Raw genomic sequence first — 23,535 nt, 5'->3', positions numbered from 1 at the left:
TACTAAAATATAGCAAACGAAAAGCATTTTCCTTGGATTCCCTCTTAAAAAGGGATGACTGAAAACAGGTTTACACTTACCAGAATTCCCTTAAGTTCATTCACTGCACTTTCCGAGGCTTTTGAGGACTCGGGCTGAAATTAAATAAAAAATAATCACTCTCCCTTTGAAAATTAAGAGTAATAGTAAGAAGTTTTGGTTTGATATGGGACTGCAGGAGTTACGTGGAAGTATCTATCTCTCATCTCTCTATCTATATATATACACATATATATTCTAATTAGTTCTATTTCTCAATGGTTAGAAAAAGAATATTTGAATGCTAGTATCCTCAAGCAGCAGTTAAACAGTGAACTAGAAAATACTGTGATTGAGAAGCAGAGTAGCCTAGTGGAAGGAGTATTGGCTTGGGAGTCTGGATTGCTTAGTACAGTGCTCTGTGCACAGTAAGTGCTCAATAAATACCGTTAATTGTTTGATGGAGCTCTAAATTCTAATCCTGGCTGTCATTTGTCTGTTATGTGACCATGGACAAGCCATTTAACCTGTTTTTCTGTGCTTCAGTTTCCTTATTTGTAAAATATGGGGACAAGATGCCTTACCTCCTTCCCCCTTAGACTGGAACATAGTATATGATCTGCTTATATTGTATCTACCCTAGTGCCTAACACAGTGCTTGGCACATAGTAAGCACTGAACAAAATACCACCATTACTATTATTATTATTACTGAAGCTACAAGAACACAAGCTAAAAATATCTTGGATTTGAAGAGGGCTCTGATTTTGCCAAAGTGCAGCTGACATTACATATCACAGGTAAGGAAGGTAAGGAAGTATGGACATGTTCACTTCCAACTAATGGAAAAGGAAACATGCCCAGGCAGCTAACGTGACTTACTTGCCCAAGGTCACAGAGCAGGCTAGTGGCAGAAGTGGAATTTGATCCTGGCTCCTCTCATTTCTAGTACCTTCCTCTTTCCACTAGACCATGCTACTTCCTAGAATTCTATAGTGGAATAAAATTCAACTAATTCCTAATTGAGTTTTAGTGGAGATCAAAATGATTCAATAATATCAGATTTTCAGGATCCCCTTCTTGCTTTCTCCTCAACGGAGGCTTTCAATTGTCCTGTTTGACTTTCACTTAGAAGGAAAGCAACAGAGCAGAAGCCAGGCACAGAGCATTATTAGTGCAGAAAGCAAGCAAGGCAGAAAACATCTCTCTCTGGTTTCATTAGTTGCAGCTGATGGCCTGCCTGATCTTGTTCTAGCAGATTCCAGAAGATCACCACAGATTGTTAGAGAGCCAGGTTTTCAGTGATTTAGGGTAGAAGGACTGTGCCCTGGTTCCTGGAAAAAAGAGGGAATGATCAGCAAATAACACAGATTGGAAGTTCTCCAAGAGTCAGGACCATGCCAAACGCAAATATTTAAAAACCTCCATCTTGTCTACTTTAGGCCTGTGTAAGGGCCCAGGAGAAACAGGAGTGACCGGAGTGAAGACAATGGAAACGAACAAAATAAAGGATTTAATCAGTCATATTTACTGAGCATTTACTGTGTGCAGAGGACAGTAAAACTGAGCTGATGGACACATTCCCTTCAATGAGCTTATAGTCTAGAGGGACTGTAATTCAAGTTTCATGGGTTTCATAATCAGTCCCCCCACGCATAAGACAGATGTTTCCGATGCTTCTACTAATAAGACAGAGCAAGGGGGGAGAGGGTTTCAGATAAATTCTGTAGGATATAAACAGGTGTGAAAAATCTGTGACACCATTTCTCACTCCTACCTCTGCCCCCATGGACACATTGGTTAGATACCTGCCTTAATTCCTGACCACTAAAAAAAGCCAGGAAGGAATTAAGTCCCAGGAAAGACCCCTTCTTCACTGGAAAAAAAACCCCAAAAGCTTAGGGGTAACCAGATCCCTCCTGTGATCAATAAAATAAAGTGAGAGGTAGGTGGCTTCTATGTAAATTGAAGTGCTAAAGCTTTCATGACAGCAGTTTCATTATAAAAATGTCCCATGCCATTCCATGCTAGCCATTCAGAGCATTTAGCTTTCTCTAGCCAACCAACCAAAATAAAGTGAATTAAATGTTCTCAAAAAATGCATCATTAAATTAGTAAGCTCAAGGCAGGGCTGACTGTTAAAGTGTATTAGTCAAAGGTGACAAGTGGTAATCCTTGGATAAGTACTTACTGCCCCCAACCTTGCCACTCAAGGACAGAAAAACGTTCACTGTGCCATTCACACTGCCATCTGATTGCGTTCATGGATGTCTGGATCCTATTTGCTCTCAACTTGCACAATTTCAGCTTAGGTCAAGGATAACTGGCTTCAGAGGGTCAGAACTATAGGTCTACTTAGATAAATGATCCCCATTCAAAAACCCAGGTGTCCACTTAGTGGCTTTGGGTTGATATTAAACAAATTCATAAGAGCCGACAGTTGATAATTTTGTTGTTGCTTTATGTGGAGAAAAAAGAAAGAAACGATGATATTCTACAATAAGAAAAGGAACAGGACAGTCAAGTTTTCAGAATCAAGAGTTTTTGAATATTTGCTTTTTCTAGGATCGGACCTTAAAAATTTCACTTTCTCACTATTATTTTGACTTGTCTTAATGAAAGCTTGTTAGTGATGGGACTCTTCAGAGGATCAGTCTGTAGTACCTAAATACACTGCTACAAGAAGCCTTTTTCTATGGTTTCTCTAGGTGAGTTGAGTATCTCTGTCTGTCACAACTACTTGCAAACCAACTCCCTTGGAAAGGTGCCTAACTCTTTCAGGTCAAGGGTGCAGGCAGGGGACAAGGCATTTTATCTGGAGAAGTGAGATCCTTCAGTGCCTTGCTCTCTCATCTACGGAATACTTTCCTACACTCCCCTTAAAGACCACACATTATTTTCATCTCACTACAATACACCCGCTATCTGCAAAATCCATCATCATCAATCGTATTTATTGAGCGCTTACTATGTGCAGAGCACTGTACTAAGCGCTTAGCACTGTACTAATCCAGAAGAAGGACCAAGGGTATCTACAGAGGCATTAACCCAAGATAATCTCAACTGCCATGAGCTGTGTAGGCAAAAGAACCCCTTAAAAATGATGGCTTTCTTTTTTGTCTGAAAATTTGACTCTTTGTCTTGTGAGATCTAATTAAAGTGAAAACAATTCATGCCATGGAATGTGGAGGAGACCCACGTTTTAAGAGCTATTCAACCTGGATTCAAATAAAAAAGTTAAAATTTGTCCATAATCCTCAAACAGGACACAAATATACCAAATCATTTAATAGGTCCTCCCCCAATTTCCCTTCTAATTTGGGGTGGGCTCTCGAGTCCTTTTTAATAAGACACAAATCATTTTTGCTCATTCCCACAGTTTTACTATGCCTTTCTCTGTGAATTGGTATTTCAACTTGCTAGTTTCATAAAACAATATAGTGAGTAAGCATAGGAGGTATTTTCTATTATTTGATATTATTTCAACCTTTTTTCCACTTTTAAAAGTAAAACAACAAAACTCTAATGAGCCTGCCATACCTTTGCCTTTGGCCTAGTTGCCTGATTAACTGGTCTAAGATGCACACCCTTTTTAATTCTATCCATCATTTCTTCAACTGCTTGTCTCTTCAGATCTGTGACTTCTTCCCCTGTTGGAAGAACAGACACATAACGGTCAGGTTTAAAATGAACGGTAAAAAGAGAAATTTTCTATTTCTTCCTGAGATACAAAACAATTATTTTCCCAGTCCAGTATTTTTTTTCAATTTGTGACGAAAACAATGAAAATATGCAAATAAAGATTGTCACCATGCACAGTTCCCAACCATTTCAAATACCTTTAGATCAGTATCAGACCAGTACTAAAGTCTATATTTATCTGAAACAGATTTATTTGTAAATCATAATAGGATTTTTAAAAACTAGGATCAGATTAGTGGTATTTAAAATGATCTCTCCTGTAACAAAATTAACTTTGCTCCATTTGCCAACTTAATTACAAAATTTATTAAAGTTCTAATATCCTTCTGAAATTTCTCCATATTTCAATACAAATTTTGCCCTTTATTTTAGAAAGCTCTTCTTTAGGAAGACTTTATATCTCAGTGACTGACATTTTCAAATAAATTAGTTCAAAGGAGTATGTACCAACACCTCAGTTAAAAAATATCATAGAATATGATATGATATATATATATATATATATATATATCTCATAGAATATATTTTTCTTGTTAGGGGAAATTTATACTCAAAAAAGTATAAAATAAATTGAGGTAAAATCCAAAAGGCAGATACTAGTTTTTATTTAAGCATCATACGACTTCAAGTCTTTTGATCAAGCATTTGAAGTTTTTTTTATATTTGCTGTGTTTGGCCAATGCTTTTGTACGTGTCCAGGAATAATGTTACTTGCGGAAATAAATTTAACAAACCAATCACCTCTCATGTAATCTGGTCTAGCTATAAAACTAATTCTGATGAGATTAGCAGGAGAAGCACCATGGTGTAGTGAATAAAACACGGGCCTGGAAGTCAGAAGGTCATGGGTTCGAATCCCAACTCCCCCACTTGTCTGCTGTGTAACCTTGGGCAAGTCACTTCACTTCTTTGGGCTTCAGTTACCTCATCTATAAAATGAGGATTGAGACTGTGAGCCCCACGTGAGACAATGTGTGTCCAACCTGATTAGCTTGTACCCACCCCAGCACTTAGTGCAGTGCCTGGCACATTGGTTAGCACTTAAAATACCACTAATATTACATAATAATAATGACAATAAATTACATCAATGTGAGGTAGGTGAGCTACCAGCCCAGCGACTACTGAAAAGTAATCAGCGAACCTCAGACACACACTGAATCATAACTTGACAATCCCAAGGCTACCACAACTAGAACCTGACACTTTCAAGAGCTTAGAACAGTGCTTTGCACATAGAAAGCACTTAATAAATGCTATCATTATTATATTATTATAGAACCAGAACCAAGAAAGCTTCCAGCCCTGGAGACTTGGAGTTCAGATACCTTAAGAGGACAGTGGAGATAGGAATTAAAATGCCTCTTTTCCTGCTGAGTTAGTAACTACCACCTGAATAAATGGGCAAACTCAAGCCCTGAGTCTGTCCACCTGGTACCTGACCATGTTTTGAAATTTATTCTTTAAACAAACAAAAAAACCCCCAAAAAACAAAAAGCAGTTTTCAAGAAAGCTAAACTTTAAAGAGGAGCTACCATTTTGAGTATGGCTGAACATACAGCCCACTACAGTTGACACACTTCTTGCTAACGTACTAATGCTCTGTAAGACATGACTAAAACCCATTTAATTGTACTATTCAAAAATTAATTAAGGCAGACAGATGGAGAATTGGTCAACACCATTCAAATCTGCCCCTGCATCCAATATAACAGGAATTTTAAACAGGAGCTCAAACTTGCTTGTCAGGAGAACAGTGATGATTCAGAAAAGGGCAGCTATCTATACTGTGTACAGATTTAAAACCAGGCTTTAATTTATCTGTTTCAAATGCAAAGGCCTTGATTGTCTGGGAGGAAGATAAAGTTGGCTGCAGAAAATAGCTGAATGAATGAATGCATCCTACCCACTCCTATTTCATTACCCTTTCTACACACATATTCTCTTTCCCTTTTTTTTTTTTTTTTGGTAAAAGGTCGAAAAAATGCTCTGCAAGAACTGGAAATATATTAAACACCACTAATAAACATGAAAGCTAGATCTACAGAGAATAACTAATGTTTTCTGCAACTCTACAGCTGTTATTAGTTTACATGAGTATGTAATCTGAGCCTAATCAAACAACCAGAATTCCAGAGATTTTTTTAAAAAAATTCAATGAACAAATGAAGACAGCTTTTAATTATAATGAATTTCCTGGGGGGTGGGGGGTGAAATACTTCATGGAAAATCATGGAAACCAGTCAACTCTGTTTCTATAAGGAAGTAATTGAAATTTAAACAATCTTAAAGATCCATTTTAACAATGTGTCATAGAAAGGAATGCTTTATGGCACTGAATTGCCATTTCTTGCCATTACCAAGAGAGAAAGGACATGAATGTCTGAATTTCACTGGAGAACTATATTAGAGGGTTATTTTAAATATGATTATCACTGCATAAAATCTTCAGGGACACATTTGCTGCTAATATATTCTGTCTTGAATTAATGGCCTTTTTATTTGTATGCTTTCAAAATATGCTGAAGGACCTCCGCATTGCTCTGAACTTTTTTCTAATATGAATATGTTCTATTAAAAAAATCTAAAAACAGAAGTCATGTCTGTTTGCCCTAAAACAGCCTAATCAATATTGTTCTGGGAGATTTCAAGTTCCAATAAGTAAATTTTTAATAAAGTTAAGGATTGAGGTTTTTTTCCTTCCTGGGGTCTTTGTTCAAAGAGAGGGTCCCATCTAAAAATTGTCAAAGATCAGGCTGAGGCTGTTGTCTCCTGGCTCTCTGCTGTTAGACCTCACGGAAGCTGGTATTCTTCCTGGCCTGTAAATCCAGCAAGGCCTCACTGTACTACTAGACACATGGCATTGCACTGAGCCTGGGTTTCTCCAAATTAGCAGACATCTAGACACCCCCTGCAGAGGTAGAGAAGCACACACTGGTAGGCTGTAAGCTCCTTTTGGGCACAGATCATGTGTGCCAACTCTGTTATATTGTACTCACCCAAGCACTTAGTACAGTAGCACACTAGTAAGTGCTCAATAAATACAACTGACTGTGCTGCCTCAGCCACTGGAACACTAGATAACGTCTCTGCAGCTAAGCGCCCTACAAAATCAGTAGAGCCACGGAGCAAGTATTTGGGAATACTTGTCCTGGAGCAACAGAGTCCCAGGAGGGTTCAGGATCATCTGGGACCCTAGGTCTCCCTGGAAATCATGTGGGACTTTTCCAGACAATCCCTGGGTAACCAGTCTGTGGTGTGATCCAACTTATATATAAAAATATACAAATATTCTTATACTCTTCTTTTTCCCCTGGCCATAGTCATAATCTATTTTTAATATCTGTCCCCTCCATTGTAGAGTATAAGCTGCTTTTGGGCAGGGATTGAGTCTACCAACTCTGTTGTATTGCAGTGTGGCCTAGAGAATAGAGCCTGGGAATCAGAAGGAGTTGGGTTCTAATCCTGCTTCTGCCACTTGTCCGCTGTGTGACCTTGGGCAAATCATTTAACTTCTCTGTGTCTCAGTTACCTCGTCTGTAAAATGGTGATTAAAACTGAGACATCCATGTGGGTCAGGGACTCCGTTCCACCTGATTTGCTTGTAACCACCCTAGTGTCTGGCACATAGTAAGCACATAACAAATACCACAGGTATTATTATGATTGCTTTTCCAACCGTTGAGCACAGTGGACTGCACATAGTAAGGGCTCAATAAATACCACTGATTGTTTCAGGGCACCAGGAGGTAGGGTCATGGAGCAAAGAAAGTTGGGGTGGCAGAAGCATTTTTCCTTGACCAACCACTGTCCTTTAGTATCCAAGAGGCACATGAAACACTGCACAAGGATGCAGCCTTCCCTCACCCTGCTAGAAAGTGGCACTCTATGCACTGTTGAGCTTGGGCAGGAGCCCACAGGAAATCACCTAGCAGCCCTAGGCCCAGATTAAAGGGCAAAGGGTGAACTTGCCATGAAACTGAACCAACTGGCTGTTCCCCCACCTATACAGGTGGGGGACAAGGCTCATTGGGTGAGTGCCACTAACTGAATACTATTACACTGGGTGACAATACAGGAAACTTAGACTGACCCTGAAATAAAAGCAGTAGTGACATTGGATCCTATCCAATACACTTACTCACTCTCTCCCTCTCCGTCTCTCTCTCCCCCACCCCTACCTCACACTCAGAGTGATCAGTACAGGAAGTTCAGGAAAATTTTGCTGCTGTTGCATCTTTGCAAAATCTGTCTCATGATAAAAAATTAAGAGAGACCCACAAAATATTTGGGGTATCTTAAAATCCACTTGGGGTCCATGCTTTTTCTCACTGTTTGTCTGCCTCTACCTTGACCTGTCCCTCTGCAGCCACCTCTGTCTGCCTGGAAATTTTCTGATGTCCCAACAGCCATGGAAGCTCCATTCAAGAAAGCCAATTATAGGCGGATCATGGCTATAATCGCAAAACCTCATTATCAGGAGTATCAAGGGCACTGCTAGTGCTGCAAAAGTACCAGGAAGCATGGTTAGCAAAAAGCAATTGAAATCATTCTCCAAATATCATGCCAGTCCACATCATCAAATTACTTCACTAAAACATCTGTTCCAGGAAGCCTTCCAAGATTAACGTCTTGCCTCCCCATCCAATCCTCCCTCCAGCATCACCTACGCACTTGAGTCTGTAGCCTTTAAGCACTTTGATACTCACTCCATGCCCACAACACTTATGTACATATCCTTATACGCTGTTGCTTCCCTTACCTGACATTTGTTTAAATATCTGTCTCCCGGACTAGTCTGTAAAGACCTTAAGGTCAAGGATCATTTCTCCCTGTATTCTACTGTATTGCACTCTCCCAAGCATTCAGCGCAGTACTCTGCACACAGTTAAGCACTCAGTTGGCCTAGTGGACAGAGCATGGACCTGGGAGTCAGAAGGTCCTGGGTTCTAATCCGAGCTCTGCCACTTGTCTGCTGTGTGATCTTGGGCAAGTCACTTAACTTCTCTGTGCTTCGGTCACCTCATTTGTAAAATGGAGATTAAGACTGTGAGCCCCATGTGGGACATGGATTGTGTCCAACCTGATTAGCTAGCATCCAGCCCAGCACTCAGTATAGGGCCTGCTACACAGTAGGGGTTTAGCCAATACCCTAAAAAAAAAACTGATCAATTGATTCTTTCTAGACATGTACATAATGGTGTTTCAAAGGCCATTGCAGAATTGTCCCACATCACCAACTCCAACCAATTCTTTAAGGTAACAATCTAATGGAGAGAATTCAGGAAGGGAAAAAAAATGATGACTGCATTTCCACAAATTGTATGTGAAATACCATTTTAGTATAGGAAAATGTATGGGTCCTAATGTTAGGGATTGAGAAGATTTAGAATGCTTTATGTGCTTTAAGGGTGGCAGCTGAGTTTGACAAGCCAAGGGTGTAATCTGCTTCAGAAAAGAGAATCATTTTATTCCTACTGCCCTCCTGAACCTCTAAAAACATATCAATTGCCCTACAACAAGATTGAAACATAAATAAAGCTCAAATTACAGTGCGCAGAGACCCTAATAACCAACAACACAGGCAACTGCACGGCTCTGCAATCGGCAAAGAGCCTGGTGAGCCTGCTGGACAGAGGGCTCTCTCAGTTCGGTCCTTCCAAGCCTGCCCAATGTGCCCTCTGCCTCCTCTGTTCCTTCACTGCCTGGGGCCACCAGCTTTCCTGAGAATGGCGGCTTTAACTCAATCAATTGATGGTATTTATTGAGCATTTACTGTGTGCTCTAAGCATGTAAGCAAGTACAACAGAATTGGTAGACACATTCTCTGTCCACAACTAGCTTACAGTCTGGGGGCAGGGGAGACAGACATTAATGTAATTTGTAATATAAAATGTAGGGATATCCAAAACAAGTGCCACTGTGCAGGCTAAAGCATATCTGAACACCTGATTTCAGGGCCACTGAACCCAGTAATGACACCTCTGCTCCAAAATTTGGTGGAAGGCAGCTGACATGATGTGGTAGCAGAGTGAATGAGCCATATTCACTTGGCATGACTGCTTCCATTTGCTTTTTCTAGCCCATTGGATGTGTGGAGGAGGATGTGGTGGTTAGTTATGTGGTACATGCTGGTAGTCAGAGACCCTGAGATCATAATTTTCCTCTTCTGTACCAGTCACAATTGCCAATCCCTCCCAAGCAGCCTTGCCTAACACCTTGGTAATCGTCATTATGTTCATCAACACAAAGTTTGTACAAAGTTCGTCCATCTACATACAGACTCCATGCTGGACATTTGTATCTTTGTATCAAGACATGCTGGACATTTGTATCAAGAAGCAGCATGGCTCAGGCGAAAGAGCACGGGCTTGGGTGTCAGAGGTCACAGGTTCTAATCCTGGCTCTGCCACTTGTCAGCTGTGTGACTTTGGGCAAGTCACAACTTTTCTGTGCCTCAGTTCCCTCATCTGTAAAATGGGGATTAAGACTGTGAGCCCCACGTGGGACAACCTTGATTACCTTGTATCCCCCCAGTGCTTAGAACAGTGCTTGGCACATAGTAAGAGCTTAACAAATACCAACATTATTATTATCTTGGTTTCCTCCCCCATCAGACTGTAAATTACGACACCACGGCTTTTAATCTTACTGTCTGCTTCCAAACATCTATACTGTGTTCTGCCCCAAGCAAGTGCTTGGTAAATCTTGATGATGATGATCTTTCTGAAATGTGACAAGAGATCACCTTGTGAGAGAACTGCATTTATTCCCAGGTAGAGAACAGAAATTCCAATGCAGCGCACAGCATTTGATGTCCCTCTGGTGCCCTAACCTTAATGGCTTGGCACTTTAACAAAAAAAAAATATGGTATTCGTTAAGCACTTGTGTCAAGCACTGCTCTAAATGCTGGGGTTGATACAAGATAATCAGGTGGACACAGTCCCTGTCCCGCCTGGGGCTCACAGCCTAAGTAGAGGGAGAGCAGAAGGGATTTGTCCCTGAAGGGCATTCGAACCAGGGGTGAAAGGACTATCATTAAGTAGCAGCCTAACTGACTCTTGGGGCCCTTCCTGCAATTGCCAGGAAAGATGAATGGCAACTGTGACCAAATCTGAAGAAGAAAATTATGTTGCTCCATCATCTATCACGAATGTTTTCTTACTGGTCGGCTTATTTTATTCAGAAATAAAAATCTTTGTCAGCCTTTTGGGGACCCTTGTGTGTCAAGTCTGTCTGTGCCATTTGGCCAGGATGATCAGTAGGCGGAACAGAGCTATAAAATATATGAAAACAAAAATACTGGTGAACACCATGGCTCTGAGCCCTCTCTAATATGTGATCCATCGGCAACAATTGCCTAGTCTAGCCCTTGTCTCTCCAATCTGAAATTCTCTCTCCCTCCAAGCTCTACTCTCAGATGAACCTTCCCCACAGGAGGTAGTAGGACCTAGTGGAAAAAGCACGGGCCTGGGATTCAGAAGATTCAAGTCCTTATCCCAGCTCTGCGACTTACCTTCTGTGTGACCTTGGGCAAGTTAATTCACTTCTGTGCCTCAGTTTCCTCAACTATAGACACCTGTTCTCCCTCCAACTTAGACTGCGAGCCCCACGTGGGACAGGGACTGTGTCTGACCTAATGGATTTATATCAACCCTAGTGCTTAGAACAGTGTCCAACACATTGTAAGCATTTAACAAGTACCCAAAATAAGGAGATGCCCAATGGCAACCTGGACTGGTCTTTTCAGGCGGAGTGCTGGGGTTATTGCAGCCAATCATATTTCATTCATTCAGTCATTTATTGAGAGCTTACAGTGTGCAGAGCACTGTACAAAATAACAACAGACATTCCCTGAACACAATGGGCTTACAGTCTACAGACAAACCCTGACTCACTCTAGACTTCTGGGGCCTCCCAGCCACTGCCCTCCGACCATCTCTGGAATTACAACCACTAACTGATAAAACAGTTAATGTACCTTTTTCATCCCACCTCTCAGCGACTTTGTGGAAGACGGAAACATTCACAGAACAAGGGGCTTCTTCATGACAAAGGTGGAGTCAAGCAACTTATTCATTCGAAATCAGAGGGTCATATGTGAATTATTTATTATTTATTTATATTAATGTCTGGCTCCCCCTCTAGACTGTAAGCTCGTTAAGGGTACGGAGCAGGTCCAGTTATTCTGTTGAACTCTAAGCACTTAGTACAGTGCTCTGTACATGGTAAGCACTCAATAAATACCGATTGATAAACAACACAATTGATTGATAAACGGATTGACTGATAACAAGAATACTCAAGTGAAGAGCAAGCTGAAACACATAGCTGTATGCTACAATGTATACAGTTGTCCCGCATAGATTAGACACATTTTGACACAGCCAGAATGGAGGACCTGCCTTAAGACCCCACCAAGATACACACATTGACCCTAGCTGTCAAATTAGCAGCACTAATTTCAAGGCAGGGGACAGGATCAATTGGGGTCTTAGTTTCCAATGTTCAGGTGGCTACAGAAGGCTCCTGAGGTATCATTCAGGAAGGAACACAACACTGGACTCTGAAGCCACAAAATGGAAGACTATTGACCTTGTTAAGCATCTACTGTGAGCATATGAGCTTAGTACAATGCTTTGCACATAAAGTACCCAATAAATACCACTGATTAATATGCAAAATCTTTAGGCTACTGGAAAAGTTTTCTTTAAAACAGGTTGAAAACCTATCATAAACTACAAACATTTCCTTAAAATTGAAGTACAAGTCTCCAAAGGGATTGACTCAGCATGGGCTAGTGGGTAGTGCATTAGCCTGGGGGTCAGAAGGTCCTGTGTTCTAGTCCCTGGCTCCACCACTTCTCTGCTTTGTGATCTTGGGCAACTCAGTGACCTCATCTGCAAAACGGGGATTAAGACTGTGAGTCCCATGTGGGACATGAACTGTGTCCAAACTGATTAGCTTGTATCTACACCAGTGCTTGGAACAGTGCCTGCACATAATAAGCACTTAACAAGTACCATAATTAATTAATTGACTGTACATGGTTGAAAGAATTATTTTTAGTTCTTCTCTACACCACACCAGTCTATTAATCAGTGGCATTTATTGAGCTCTTACTGTGTGCAAAGCACTGTACTAAGTGGCTGAGATGGAACCACACAACAGAAACATCCCAGGAAGTATCTTCTATATAAAAATATGGGAGGACATAATGAGAACATGGATATGAGCTCTTAGGCTAGAGGCGCTATAAACATTTTGATGACTTACCTGATTCGGGCTGAGCTGCCTTTTCTTTCTTAGCGCCACTGTTGCCAGGGTGAGACCTCTTCCGGATCATGGACATGAGAGACCTTTCAGGACCACAAGAAAGTCAGGGATCACATTCATTCATTCATTCATTGTCGCATTTATTGAGCACTTACTGTGTGCAGAACACTGTACTAAGCGCTTGGGAAGTACAAATTGGCAACATATAGAGACGGTCCCTACCCAACAGCGGGCTCACATAGTGCTATCATTCCTCACTGCTGGCTAGAAATCCCATAGCAGAATTCTTAGCTGTCAAAGTGCAAAAAGAATCCCTCAAGTTTCAGCTTACTTACTTGCTCTATGCATCTAGCTTTAGGACATTTTCCACAGAAAGGTGCCTCACAGTTTCCCACATGTAAAAGTCAATCCATTGTATTAAGTGCTTAGTGTGTGCAGACCACTGTACTAAGCACTTGGGAGAGTACAACAGAGTTGTTAGACATTCCCTGCCCACAGCAAGCTAGCAGAGCTGTGAAAACATTCAGATTTATTTCCTATACTTATAGAGTGAGATTGGAGTACATTTAAAGCATAGCCTAGTGGCAAGAGCACAGGCTTGGGAGTCAGAGGACATGGGTTATAAAACTGGCTCTGCCACTTATCTCTGTGTGACCTTGGGCAAGTTACTTAACTTCTCTGTGCCTCAGTTACCTCATCTCTAGAATGGGGATTAAGACTGTGAGCCCCACATGGGACAACCTGATTACCTTGTGTCTACCTCAGCGTTTAGAACAGTGCTTGGCACATAGTATGCTTAATAAATACCACTGTTATTATTATTATTATTATTATTATTAAATGGAAACAGATGTATGGCCAAATGTTCCCATATACTCTGACACGCCCTAGAACAAGAAAAGAAATGATGAGTAAATAGAAGTAGCATGGCCTAGAAAAAAGAGCACAGGCCTGGGAGTTGGAGGACTTGAGTGCTAATACCGGCTCTGCCACTTGTCTGCTGCGTGACTTTGGGCAAGTCATTTAACTTCTCTGTGTCTTTTAGCTCATCTGTAAAATGGGGATTAAGACCGTGAGCCCCATGAAGGATGTGGACTGTATCCAATCGGATTAGCTTGTAACCACAAAACTTAGTTCAGTGCCTGGCCCACAGTAAGTGCTTAAATATAATAAAAAAATAGATTTAATAGCAAACACCACTGGATAACAAAAAGCACAAACACACTTCAGATACAATGATGTACTTCCCCCGGTTTATTAGAAATCCTAACCAGAACATAATTAAAATCATTAGTGGATCAGGTCAATGTTTTCTCTAGCCTGGTGGTGTTTCCAGAGGTGGCAATGGGACACCTGGAGAACCAGTTTTGCAGGTCACTCTCTTTGATCCCCAAAACAAATGGAATTTAGAATTGATTTTTCTTATTTCCTTAACATGTTTTGTTGTGATCATTAATTAGGAGGACATCCTTCTTTTATAAGTCAGAAATCCATATAAACGAGCACCTGATATCCGCTTCTAACTCCAGTAATGCCCTCCCATCCCTTTACATGAATAATCCCCTCTTGCAAATTTTTCATCGTTCATAGAAAGCCTTATAAAGGCATAACCTGCACAACTACTGAATTTGATTTTAGTTCTCATTTTATGGTCCTTAACTCTGAAAATTCATGCAATTTTAGTACAGTTATGATGCACCTGTATTTGGACTTAACTTTCCAAGAGCTAACTGGTCTGTCACATCTTGAGAATTCAATCACCTTGTCCAGAAACTCTTTTGAAAAGGGGCTGCTTATTTGAAAGCTCTGTATTGAAAATTTTTTCCCCAATACATGCTATTTAAAAATGTCTCCATTGAAAAAATCATATGAAATGGGAGCTTTTTTGGCTCTTTAAAAACTATATAAAGATGACATATTCTAGGTAGGTTTATTATTAGCAAGGTTGTCGGTCTCAAATCTTTCATCAGCTTAACTGCAAATAGTTCTTTGGAAAAATTTTCTGATCAGTTGCACTTCCCATTCTCCTGGCCTTTCACACTTTCACACAGCAACAATTAAAAAGACTGTGAGGATTCAACTCTCACTGTGGAGAAAAGTGGCCTTCCTTTAGGTTGCCACAAAAGAGAGATCTGTTCAACTGCCCAGTTTTAAAAACTGCATCATAAAATATTCAAAGATTGGGCAACCCAGCAGAGTTTAACATACCTGAAATTCTTTCAACTGACTGGCTGATCACATGTTAAAATTGTTCTGCCTCAGATGCTGTCATGGCTTAAAGTGGATTATGCCATAGTCTTACAGCCAGGAAAGTAATGAGATGATCTTTAGAAAGGTATAGTCAAGTTCATGCCGGGGAAGGAAAAAAGGAGGAACATACTCTACATTCTCTTCCAGTTGACCAGCAAAGTATGGGAAAAGAATGTCTAACTGGGTGAAAGGATTAAGCTGGTCTCATCAGTTAATAAAACATAAAAAGCAGTAAATGTAGTCTCAGTGCTGTTTTTTTTAAGAATGATGTTGCTGAAAAGCAATTGTAACCAAGGTGGTGCGGGTTTCCAAGCTAAAGAATGATGGAAATTTAGGCATAAATCATCCATTATGAGCACAAAGCCAAGGGTTAATGTTTATATTTCAGCATGTTCTTTCTTCAAAAGGGATTTCCTTATGACAAGGGTCAGTTTTTCACAAGCTGAGGTTTTCAAATGGCTCACAAACATCAACCAAAGAATGTTCTTATACAAAATTCCCTTGGCATCATTATTATGTCCATGTCATCTGTGGAGTAAAAATCATTCCTTTTATAAGATCATTTGGAACAGTCCCTTAGAAATAACACCTTCTCATGTTAATCACAGAAGTGAACTTGGGACAGAGCTAGGGAAGGGGAGGGGTACAGCTTTGTGGGAGTGTTGCCCTCCACGCTGGCTTCCAGAGGGAATTCAAAGAGCCCCTCAGTGGTTAATCAATCAATCACATTTATTGAGCACTTACTGTGTGCAGAGCACTATACTAAGTGCTTGGGAAGTACAAGTTGGCAACATACAGAGACAGTCCCTACCCAACAGTGGGCTCACAGTCTAGAAGGGGGAAACAGAGAACAAAACAAAACCTATTAACAAAATAAAATAAATAGAACAGATATGTACAAGTAAAATAAATAGAGTAATAAATACGTACAAACATATATACATATATGCAAGTGCTGTGGGGAAGGGAATGAGGTAAGGCGGGAGGATGGAGGGGGAAGAGGGGGAGAGGAAGGAGGGGGCTCAGTCTGGGAAGGCCTCTTGGAGGAGATGAGCTCTCAGTAGGGCCATGAAGGGAGGAAGAGAGCTAGCTTGGGGGATGTGGGGAGGGAGGGCATTCCAGGCCAGGGGGATGACGTGGGCTGGGGGTCGATGGCGTGACAGGCGAGAACGAGGCATGGTGAGGAGATTAGCGGCAAAGGAGCAGAGGGTGCTGGCTGGGCTGTAGAAGGAGAGAAGGGAGGTGAGGTAGGAGGGGGCGAGGTGATGGAGAGCCTTGAAGCCGAGGGTGAGGAGTTTTTGCCTGATGCGTACGTTGATTGGTAGCCACTGGAGATTTTTGAGGAGGGGAGTAACATGTCCAGAGCGTTTCTGGACAAAGACAATCCGGGCAGCGGCATGAAACATGGGGTCTGGTTGGGGAGAGAAAGGTCTCTGACCCAGATCCAGGTCATGACCAGTCCCTCAGCCCAGGGGAAAAGGAATCAAGAGAGGAAATGGGGAAGGGGGAAGTGAACAGGGAGCTAGGGAAAAAAGGAATAGGAAAGGGGTGAAGAACGGGGAGAGAGCACATCCCCTCTGCTGCCATGTTGATTCCACCGTATTCTGCCGCTATTGCTACCCCTTCCAGTCAAGCAAGAGCAGCTCTGGGTCTCAGCCCAGAAGGGTTCAGTGGAGTCAAGGTAGCTTCCTCTTGGGCAGTGGTGGCAGAAGGTGGCTATCCCAGGCTCAAGAGTGGGGCAGTGGTTCTGCTGACAGGCCCTATGGGGTCTAGAGAGCCCTGACAGTTGCCAAGGTCAGGCACCTGGCTTGTTCCCAGAATTCCTCAACAGGATCTTGGGCCCAGATGGAGGTGGGAGGTAATGGCACCTCAGCCCCACTTCCAACTCCACGTGGGTTCCAAGAAATGGACTGCTAGTTATGGCTGTCTGGCCTCTGCTGGGAATAATACTAATTGTGGTATTTGATAAGAGCTTACTATGTGCTAAGCACTGTACTAAGCACTGGGGTGGATACAAGCAAATCGGGTGGGACACAGTCCCTGTCCCACATGGGTCTCACAGTCAATCCACATTTTACAGATGAGGTAACTGAGGCTCAAAGAAATGAAGTGACTTGCCCAAGGCCACACAGCAGACAAGTGGCAGAGCCAGGATCAGTGGCAGAGCCAGGATCAGAACCCACAATATTCTGATTCCCAGGCCTGTGCTCTATCCACTATACCATGCTTCAAAGGTGGGGGCAAAGTAATGGCCCCTAAGGGAAATATCAGAGGCCTTGTTTGCATGGGGATTTCCAATGCTAAAAACATGTCCAGTACCCAGATCTTCAAAACCCTTGAGCAATTTGAGCCCTCAAACTGAGGAAAAGGTAGGTTTTTTCCCTCCTTTAGCTGAAGAAGAGAAGCAGAAGCAGTGGGGCCTAACGTGGAGCTGGGAGTCAGAGAACCTGGTTTCTAATTCCGCCTTTGCATACCTGCTGTATGACCATAGGGCAAGTCACTTAACTTCTCAATGCCTCAATTCCCTCATCTGCAAAATGTGAGCCCAATGTGGGACTTAATTATCTTGTATTTACCACAGTGCTTAGAAGAGTCTTTGCCACAAAAGAAGTATTTATAAATAGCACAATTATTATTACTGATGGTTCTAGAAGGCATGGGAGTATGCTCAGGACAAAAAGAAGAGGAGGCTTCTCCTAACACACTGGACTGAAGAATGTTCTCAGAAGGGAAACAATGACTCTCTGTGTATCTTACTGGCATCCTGCCCCTTATGAAATTGAAACTAGCTCAACAAGGGGCAGAAGCCCTTGTCTCCCCACTTCTCCTCACAGGACACCCCCGAACATCCCTACAGTAATAACTGTGGTATTTGTTTAGCGCTTACTAAGTGCAAGGCACTTACTAAGCGCTGGGGTTGAAACAAGCAAATCGACCAACAGAAGCCTCAAGATCTACCTGAACAATAAGCACTAAAGTGTCCATTAGTTTTTAGAAAGAAGTCTACCATCTTTTGCCTGGCAATCTTCACCTACTTACTTACCGGATTGGATTGGGAGGGGGAGGAGGAAGCGGTGGTGGTGGAGGAGGTGGGGGAGGGACTACATTTTCCGACTGGTGTACTCGCTTTTGGAGTTCGTCAACTGAATGAGAACAATAAAGAAGGATCCTTCAGTTAAAATAACAATCAGAAAGGTCATCAAAACAAAACTAGAAAAACATTGCACAAGTCAAAGCCAGGTGTTTTCCAATAAAGTACCCAGGACAAACGAAACCAAGTAATTCTAAAACATACTGCAGGACATTTTTCAGTCTGATTTGCTATTATTCTAGCTAAGCATTGTTTCTCTATAGAAATGATGGTGATTATCTGCTTTACACCAGTCATGAGAAACAATATTTTCTAAGACAGTCTTTCCAAGCAACTAGATGTAGAATTATTTCTTTAACATTAACCCTAATAATGAATCTAAAAAGGACATTCAAATATTGGGGTTTTTCCATTATTTATTATTGTTGAGAGTCACAACAGAAATTTGAAAATGTTTTCTTGCCTCATTTTCTAATGTTCATACAATTATTTAAAATTTGTCAGCGATGCCCATGGAAATGTATTTACATTCTCTATCGCTTAAGTGGTAGAACAGTGGCTACAGTGGGGTCCTTAAAAGAACAGTCTTGCATCATCTGAATGGCCTGGTAGAAAGAACATGGAATTGGGAATCAGAAGAACTGAGTCCCAGCTAAACTGTGTGATCTTAGCCTAGTCCCTTAACTACTCAGGGCCTCACTTCTGTCATTTGTAAAACAGGGATAATATCTGCCTCTTCCTTCCTCAACGGACATTGTGAGCATAAAAAATGAAACCGGTAATGTGAAAAATCTTAGGAAAAAATAAAAGCACTGTGTAAATCTAGAGTATTAAAAAACTAAAACATGAATAAAAAACATTTAATGGAAAACAGTTGTCTTTATTACTGAATATGCTTTAGCTGCTTGAACTACAGTCTGAAAATATACTGCCCAACCCAGTATGGTAGACTATTTTATGCTCCCTTCTCTCTTCAGGAGCTGAATTAATGCATCACAAAAGGTTTTTATAGTTTTATGAATCAGTCTGTGGGTAAGTCTATTTACTTAAAATTTAACCACGAGGAAATGGTGAATCCTTCAAATGTTCAGTCAAAAAAAGCCTTTTGACAGAATAGCCCTAGAAAGTAAACAACCCCTGGGAGGTATTGAACACATGTGTGCAGAGCACTGTACGCTAAGCACTTGGAAGACTACAGTTCAGTTAGGAGATATGACATTGTCCTTAAGGACCTTTAACATTCTAGCATAGAAGACAACTGCTATGTGTAGGAGGAAGGAAGTAACAGTGTGTAGAAAATACGGATGTATGTATGCACATATGTATGCTCACAACCCCAGGAGTACATAAGTGCCTAGGGGATGCAGAAATGTGGAAGTGGCAGTGGGGCATTATAGGTTGAGGAGATGAGAAATTAATTGGGGAAGGCCTCCTAGGGGAGAGGTTATTTCATAATGGCTTTAAAGTTGTGGAGACTGTGGTCTACTAGATGTGAAGGGGAAGGGAATTCCAGGCAGTAATGAGGGTGACAGCAAGAGGAACATGGCTTGAAAGCCTTGTTCAGTTTTCTTGGGGTTTTTTTCCCCATATAACAGAATTTAGGTTATTAAACTCTGTATTTGCAAAGAGAAGGTCAGCTATTAAAAAAGTGCACATACCACAGACAATTTTGTTTCAGCACATGTAATTTTACTAGCTGTGTAGCAGTTCAGTTGATTCCATTTACATTATATTCTCCATTGAGAAAAATATCATTACCTGAATGCTTTAAGTTTTTAGCTTTCTCTTCAGAGTTCTGACACTTCAACTCTAATTCTTTTTTGTCTTCTTCCAGGAGCTCCAACTGCTGTTTGAGACTATGCAATTCCTTTTGCAGTGCTTCATTTTCTAGCTGCTCTTCTAATTCTTTAACCTATAGGATCCACATATTCTGTAGTTATTGTTTCTTGATTTGGCACCAGAAAGCAGATTCCAGTGCTTAGAACAATGCTTTGCAAACAGTAAGTGCTTAATAAATATCATTATTATTACTATTATGGGCAACCACATATTCTAGGTTGAAAGTCATTCATTTACTCATTAAATCAAATTTATTGAGCTATTACTGTGTGCAGAACCCTGTACCAAGCGCTTGGGACAGTACAGTGTAACAATAAACGGACATTCCCTGCTCACAACGAGTTTGCTGTCTAGAGTGGGAGAGAGGTATTAATATATATAAATTACAGATTCATACATAAGTGCTGTGGGACTGGAAGGGGGATGAATAAAGGGAACAAGTCAGGGAGATGCAGAAGGGAGTGGGAGAGGAGGAAAGGGGACTTTAGTCAGGGAAGGCCTCTTGGAGGAGATGTGCCTTAAATAAGGCTTTGAAGGCCAGTCAGTGATGGGTACTGAATGCCCACAGCAGAATGCTAGGTGTACACCTGATGCATAAAATCCAATAGGGGAGAGACACAGAAAAAGATATCATCAGGAGTATTAATCTAAAAATTAAATATGGATTAGTATATTGTTGTAATACCATAAGCATAGGATAATGCCTTAACCTTGGCATTATCCTCCACTCATCTCTTTAATTCAACCCACAATTTAATCTGTCACCAAATCCTGGCCATTCTACCTGTACAAAATCACTAAAGTCCTCCCATTCTTCTCCATCCAAACTGCTACTATGCTTAGCCAAGCATTTATCATATCATAGAGAAGCAGCATGGCTTAGTGGAAAGAGCCCGGGCTTGGGAGTCAGAGGTCGTGGGTTCTAATCTTGGCTCGGCCACTTATCAGCTGTGTGACTCTGGGCAAGTCACTTAACTTCTCTGTGCCTCAGTTACCTCATCTGTAAAATGGGGATTAAGACTGTGAGCCCCACGTGGGACAACCTGATTACCTTGTATCTACCCCAGTACTTAGAACAGTGCTTGGCACATAGTAAGCGCTTAAATACCATCATCATCATCATCCCACTTTAACTACTGAATCGGCCTCCTTGCTGACCTCCAAGCCTCTTGTCTCTCCCCACTCCAGTCCAAACGTCACTCTACTTCTCGGATCATTTTTCTAAAACACCAGTAAGTCCGTGTCTCCACACTCAACAAGAACCAGTGGTTACCCATCTACCTCCACATCCAATTCCTCTCCAGTGGTTTTAAAGCACTCAATCAGCTCACCTCCTCCTACCTTACTTCGCTGATTTCCTATTACAATCAAGTTTACACACTTACCCTAATACCAACTTACTCAACTATCTCATTGCAGACTTCTTGCCTCCATCCCCCTTCTGGCTTGGAACTCTCTCCTATTCATATACAACAAACCACTACTAACCCCATCTTCACAACATTATAAAAGCACATCTCTTCCAAGAGGCCTTTCCTGATGAAGCCCTCTTTTTCCCTTACTCCCTCTCCCTTCTGCCTTATACATACACTTGGACCTGTACCCTATAAGCACTTCATATTCATGCCACCCTCAGCCCCAAAGCACTTATGTACATAGCCGTAATTTATTTAGATTAACGTCTGTCTCCTCTAAACTGAAAGCTCCTTGTGGGCAGAGACTGTATCTATCAACTTCATTGTACTGTACTCTCCCAAGAACTTAATACAATGCTATTGCACACATTGAATACTCAGCAAATACCACTGATTGATAAGCACTATATCAACCCAAAGGTCACCTGGTATTCTGTCATTAGTCAATCAGTTGTGTTTGAGCCCTCATTCTATCAATCATACTTATTGAGCACTTACTATGTGCACAGCACTGTACTACATGCTTGGAAGAGTACAATACAACAGAGTTAGGGGACACTGTCCCTGCCTATAAAGAGTTCACAATCTAGAGGGGTAGACAGACATTAATATGATTAAATAATTTATACCACATAATTTACAGATATGTACGTAAGTGCTGTGGGGTTGAGGGTGGCGTGAATATCAAATGCCCAAAGGTCAGATATTCAAATGCACAGAAGATGCCAAAGGGAGAGGGAGCCAGTGAAAAGACAGCTTAATCGGTGAAGGCCTCTTTGAGGAGATGTGATCTTAATAATACAATCTTTGTAAAGGATGGTACTAAGCACTTGAGAAGAGTGCAATATGGTTAGTAGACATGATCCCTGCCCTCAAGAAGCAACCATGGCATCAAAGGACACTTGGTGTAGCTTTAAGATGGTTACACTGTATTTATTGAGCACTTACTGTGTGTACAGCACTGTACTAAATGCTTGGAAGAGTACAATATAACAATATTGTATCTCAGTTACCTCATCTGTAAATAGGGATTAAGACTGCGAGCCCCAAGTGGGAAAGGGAATCTGTCCAACCTGACTCCTTTGTATCTACCCCAGCACTTAAAATAGTGCCTAGCATATAGTTCACGCTTAACAAAAGCCATTTTTAAAAAAAACTAGCAGTATAACAGAGTTGGTAGACACACATTCCCTGCCCACAGTGAGCCTACACTCTAGAGGGGGAGACAAACATTAATATAAAAAGTGTATTATGGATATGTACATAATTGCTGTGGGGCTGAGTGAGGGGTGAATAAAGGGAGCAAATTAGGGTGATGCAGAAGGGAGTGGGAGAAGAAATGAGGGCTTAGTCAAGGAAGCCCTCTTGCAGGAGATGTGCCTTCAATAAGGCTTTAAGACGGGGAGAGTAATTGACTCTTTGACACCCAATTGCATGGTCAGACAGACATCTCACATCCCTTTTTTTCCCCATTTTACTGTTTAGATTCATTCATTCATTCATTCAACCATATTTATAGAGCACTTAGTATGTGCAGAGCACTGTACTAAGCGCTTGGGAAGTACAAGTCGGCAAAATATAGAGATGGTCCCTACCCAACAACGGGCTCACAGTCTAGAAGGGGGCAACAGACAACAAAACATGTAGACAGGGGTCAAAATCATCAGAACAAATAGAATTAAAGCAATATGCACATCATTAACAAAATAAGTAGAATAGCAAATATGTACAAGTAATAAATAGAGTAACAAATCTGTACAAATATATACAAATGCTGTGGGGAGGGGAAGGAGGTAGGGCAGCGGGGATGGGGAGGAGGAGAGGAAAAAGGGGGCTCAGTCTGGAAAGGCCTCCTGGAGGAGGTGAGCTCTCAGTAGGGCTTTGAAGGGAGGAAGAGAGCTAGCTTGGCAGATGTTGGGGGGGGAGGGCATTCCAGGCCAGGG

General features: G+C 41.4%; 1 protein-coding gene across 2 annotated transcripts in view; it reads right to left on the bottom strand.

The window, feature by feature from the left end:
• Nucleotides 1-23,535, bottom strand: part of SHTN1 (shootin 1) — a 117,255-nt gene that overhangs the window by 29,001 nt on the left and 64,719 nt on the right. For both annotated transcript variants that reach the window (XM_038757686.1, XM_038757687.1), the window contains exons 10-14: nucleotides 20,097-20,250; nucleotides 18,291-18,390; nucleotides 12,998-13,080; nucleotides 3,559-3,668; nucleotides 81-134 (exon numbers count right to left, since the gene is read on the bottom strand). In XM_038757686.1, coding sequence (XP_038613614.1) covers nucleotides 81-134; nucleotides 3,559-3,668; nucleotides 12,998-13,080; nucleotides 18,291-18,390; nucleotides 20,097-20,250 — 501 coding nt within the window. The remainder of the gene's footprint in view (nucleotides 1-80; nucleotides 135-3,558; nucleotides 3,669-12,997; nucleotides 13,081-18,290; nucleotides 18,391-20,096; nucleotides 20,251-23,535) is intronic.

The sequence above is a fragment of the Tachyglossus aculeatus genome, chromosome 16, assembly GCF_015852505.1.
Source record: "Tachyglossus aculeatus isolate mTacAcu1 chromosome 16, mTacAcu1.pri, whole genome shotgun sequence".
Classification (NCBI taxonomy): Eukaryota; Metazoa; Chordata; class Mammalia; order Monotremata; family Tachyglossidae; genus Tachyglossus; species Tachyglossus aculeatus.
The sequence above is the reverse complement of the archived record's forward strand: the minus strand, read 5'-3'. Positions and strand labels throughout refer to the sequence as shown.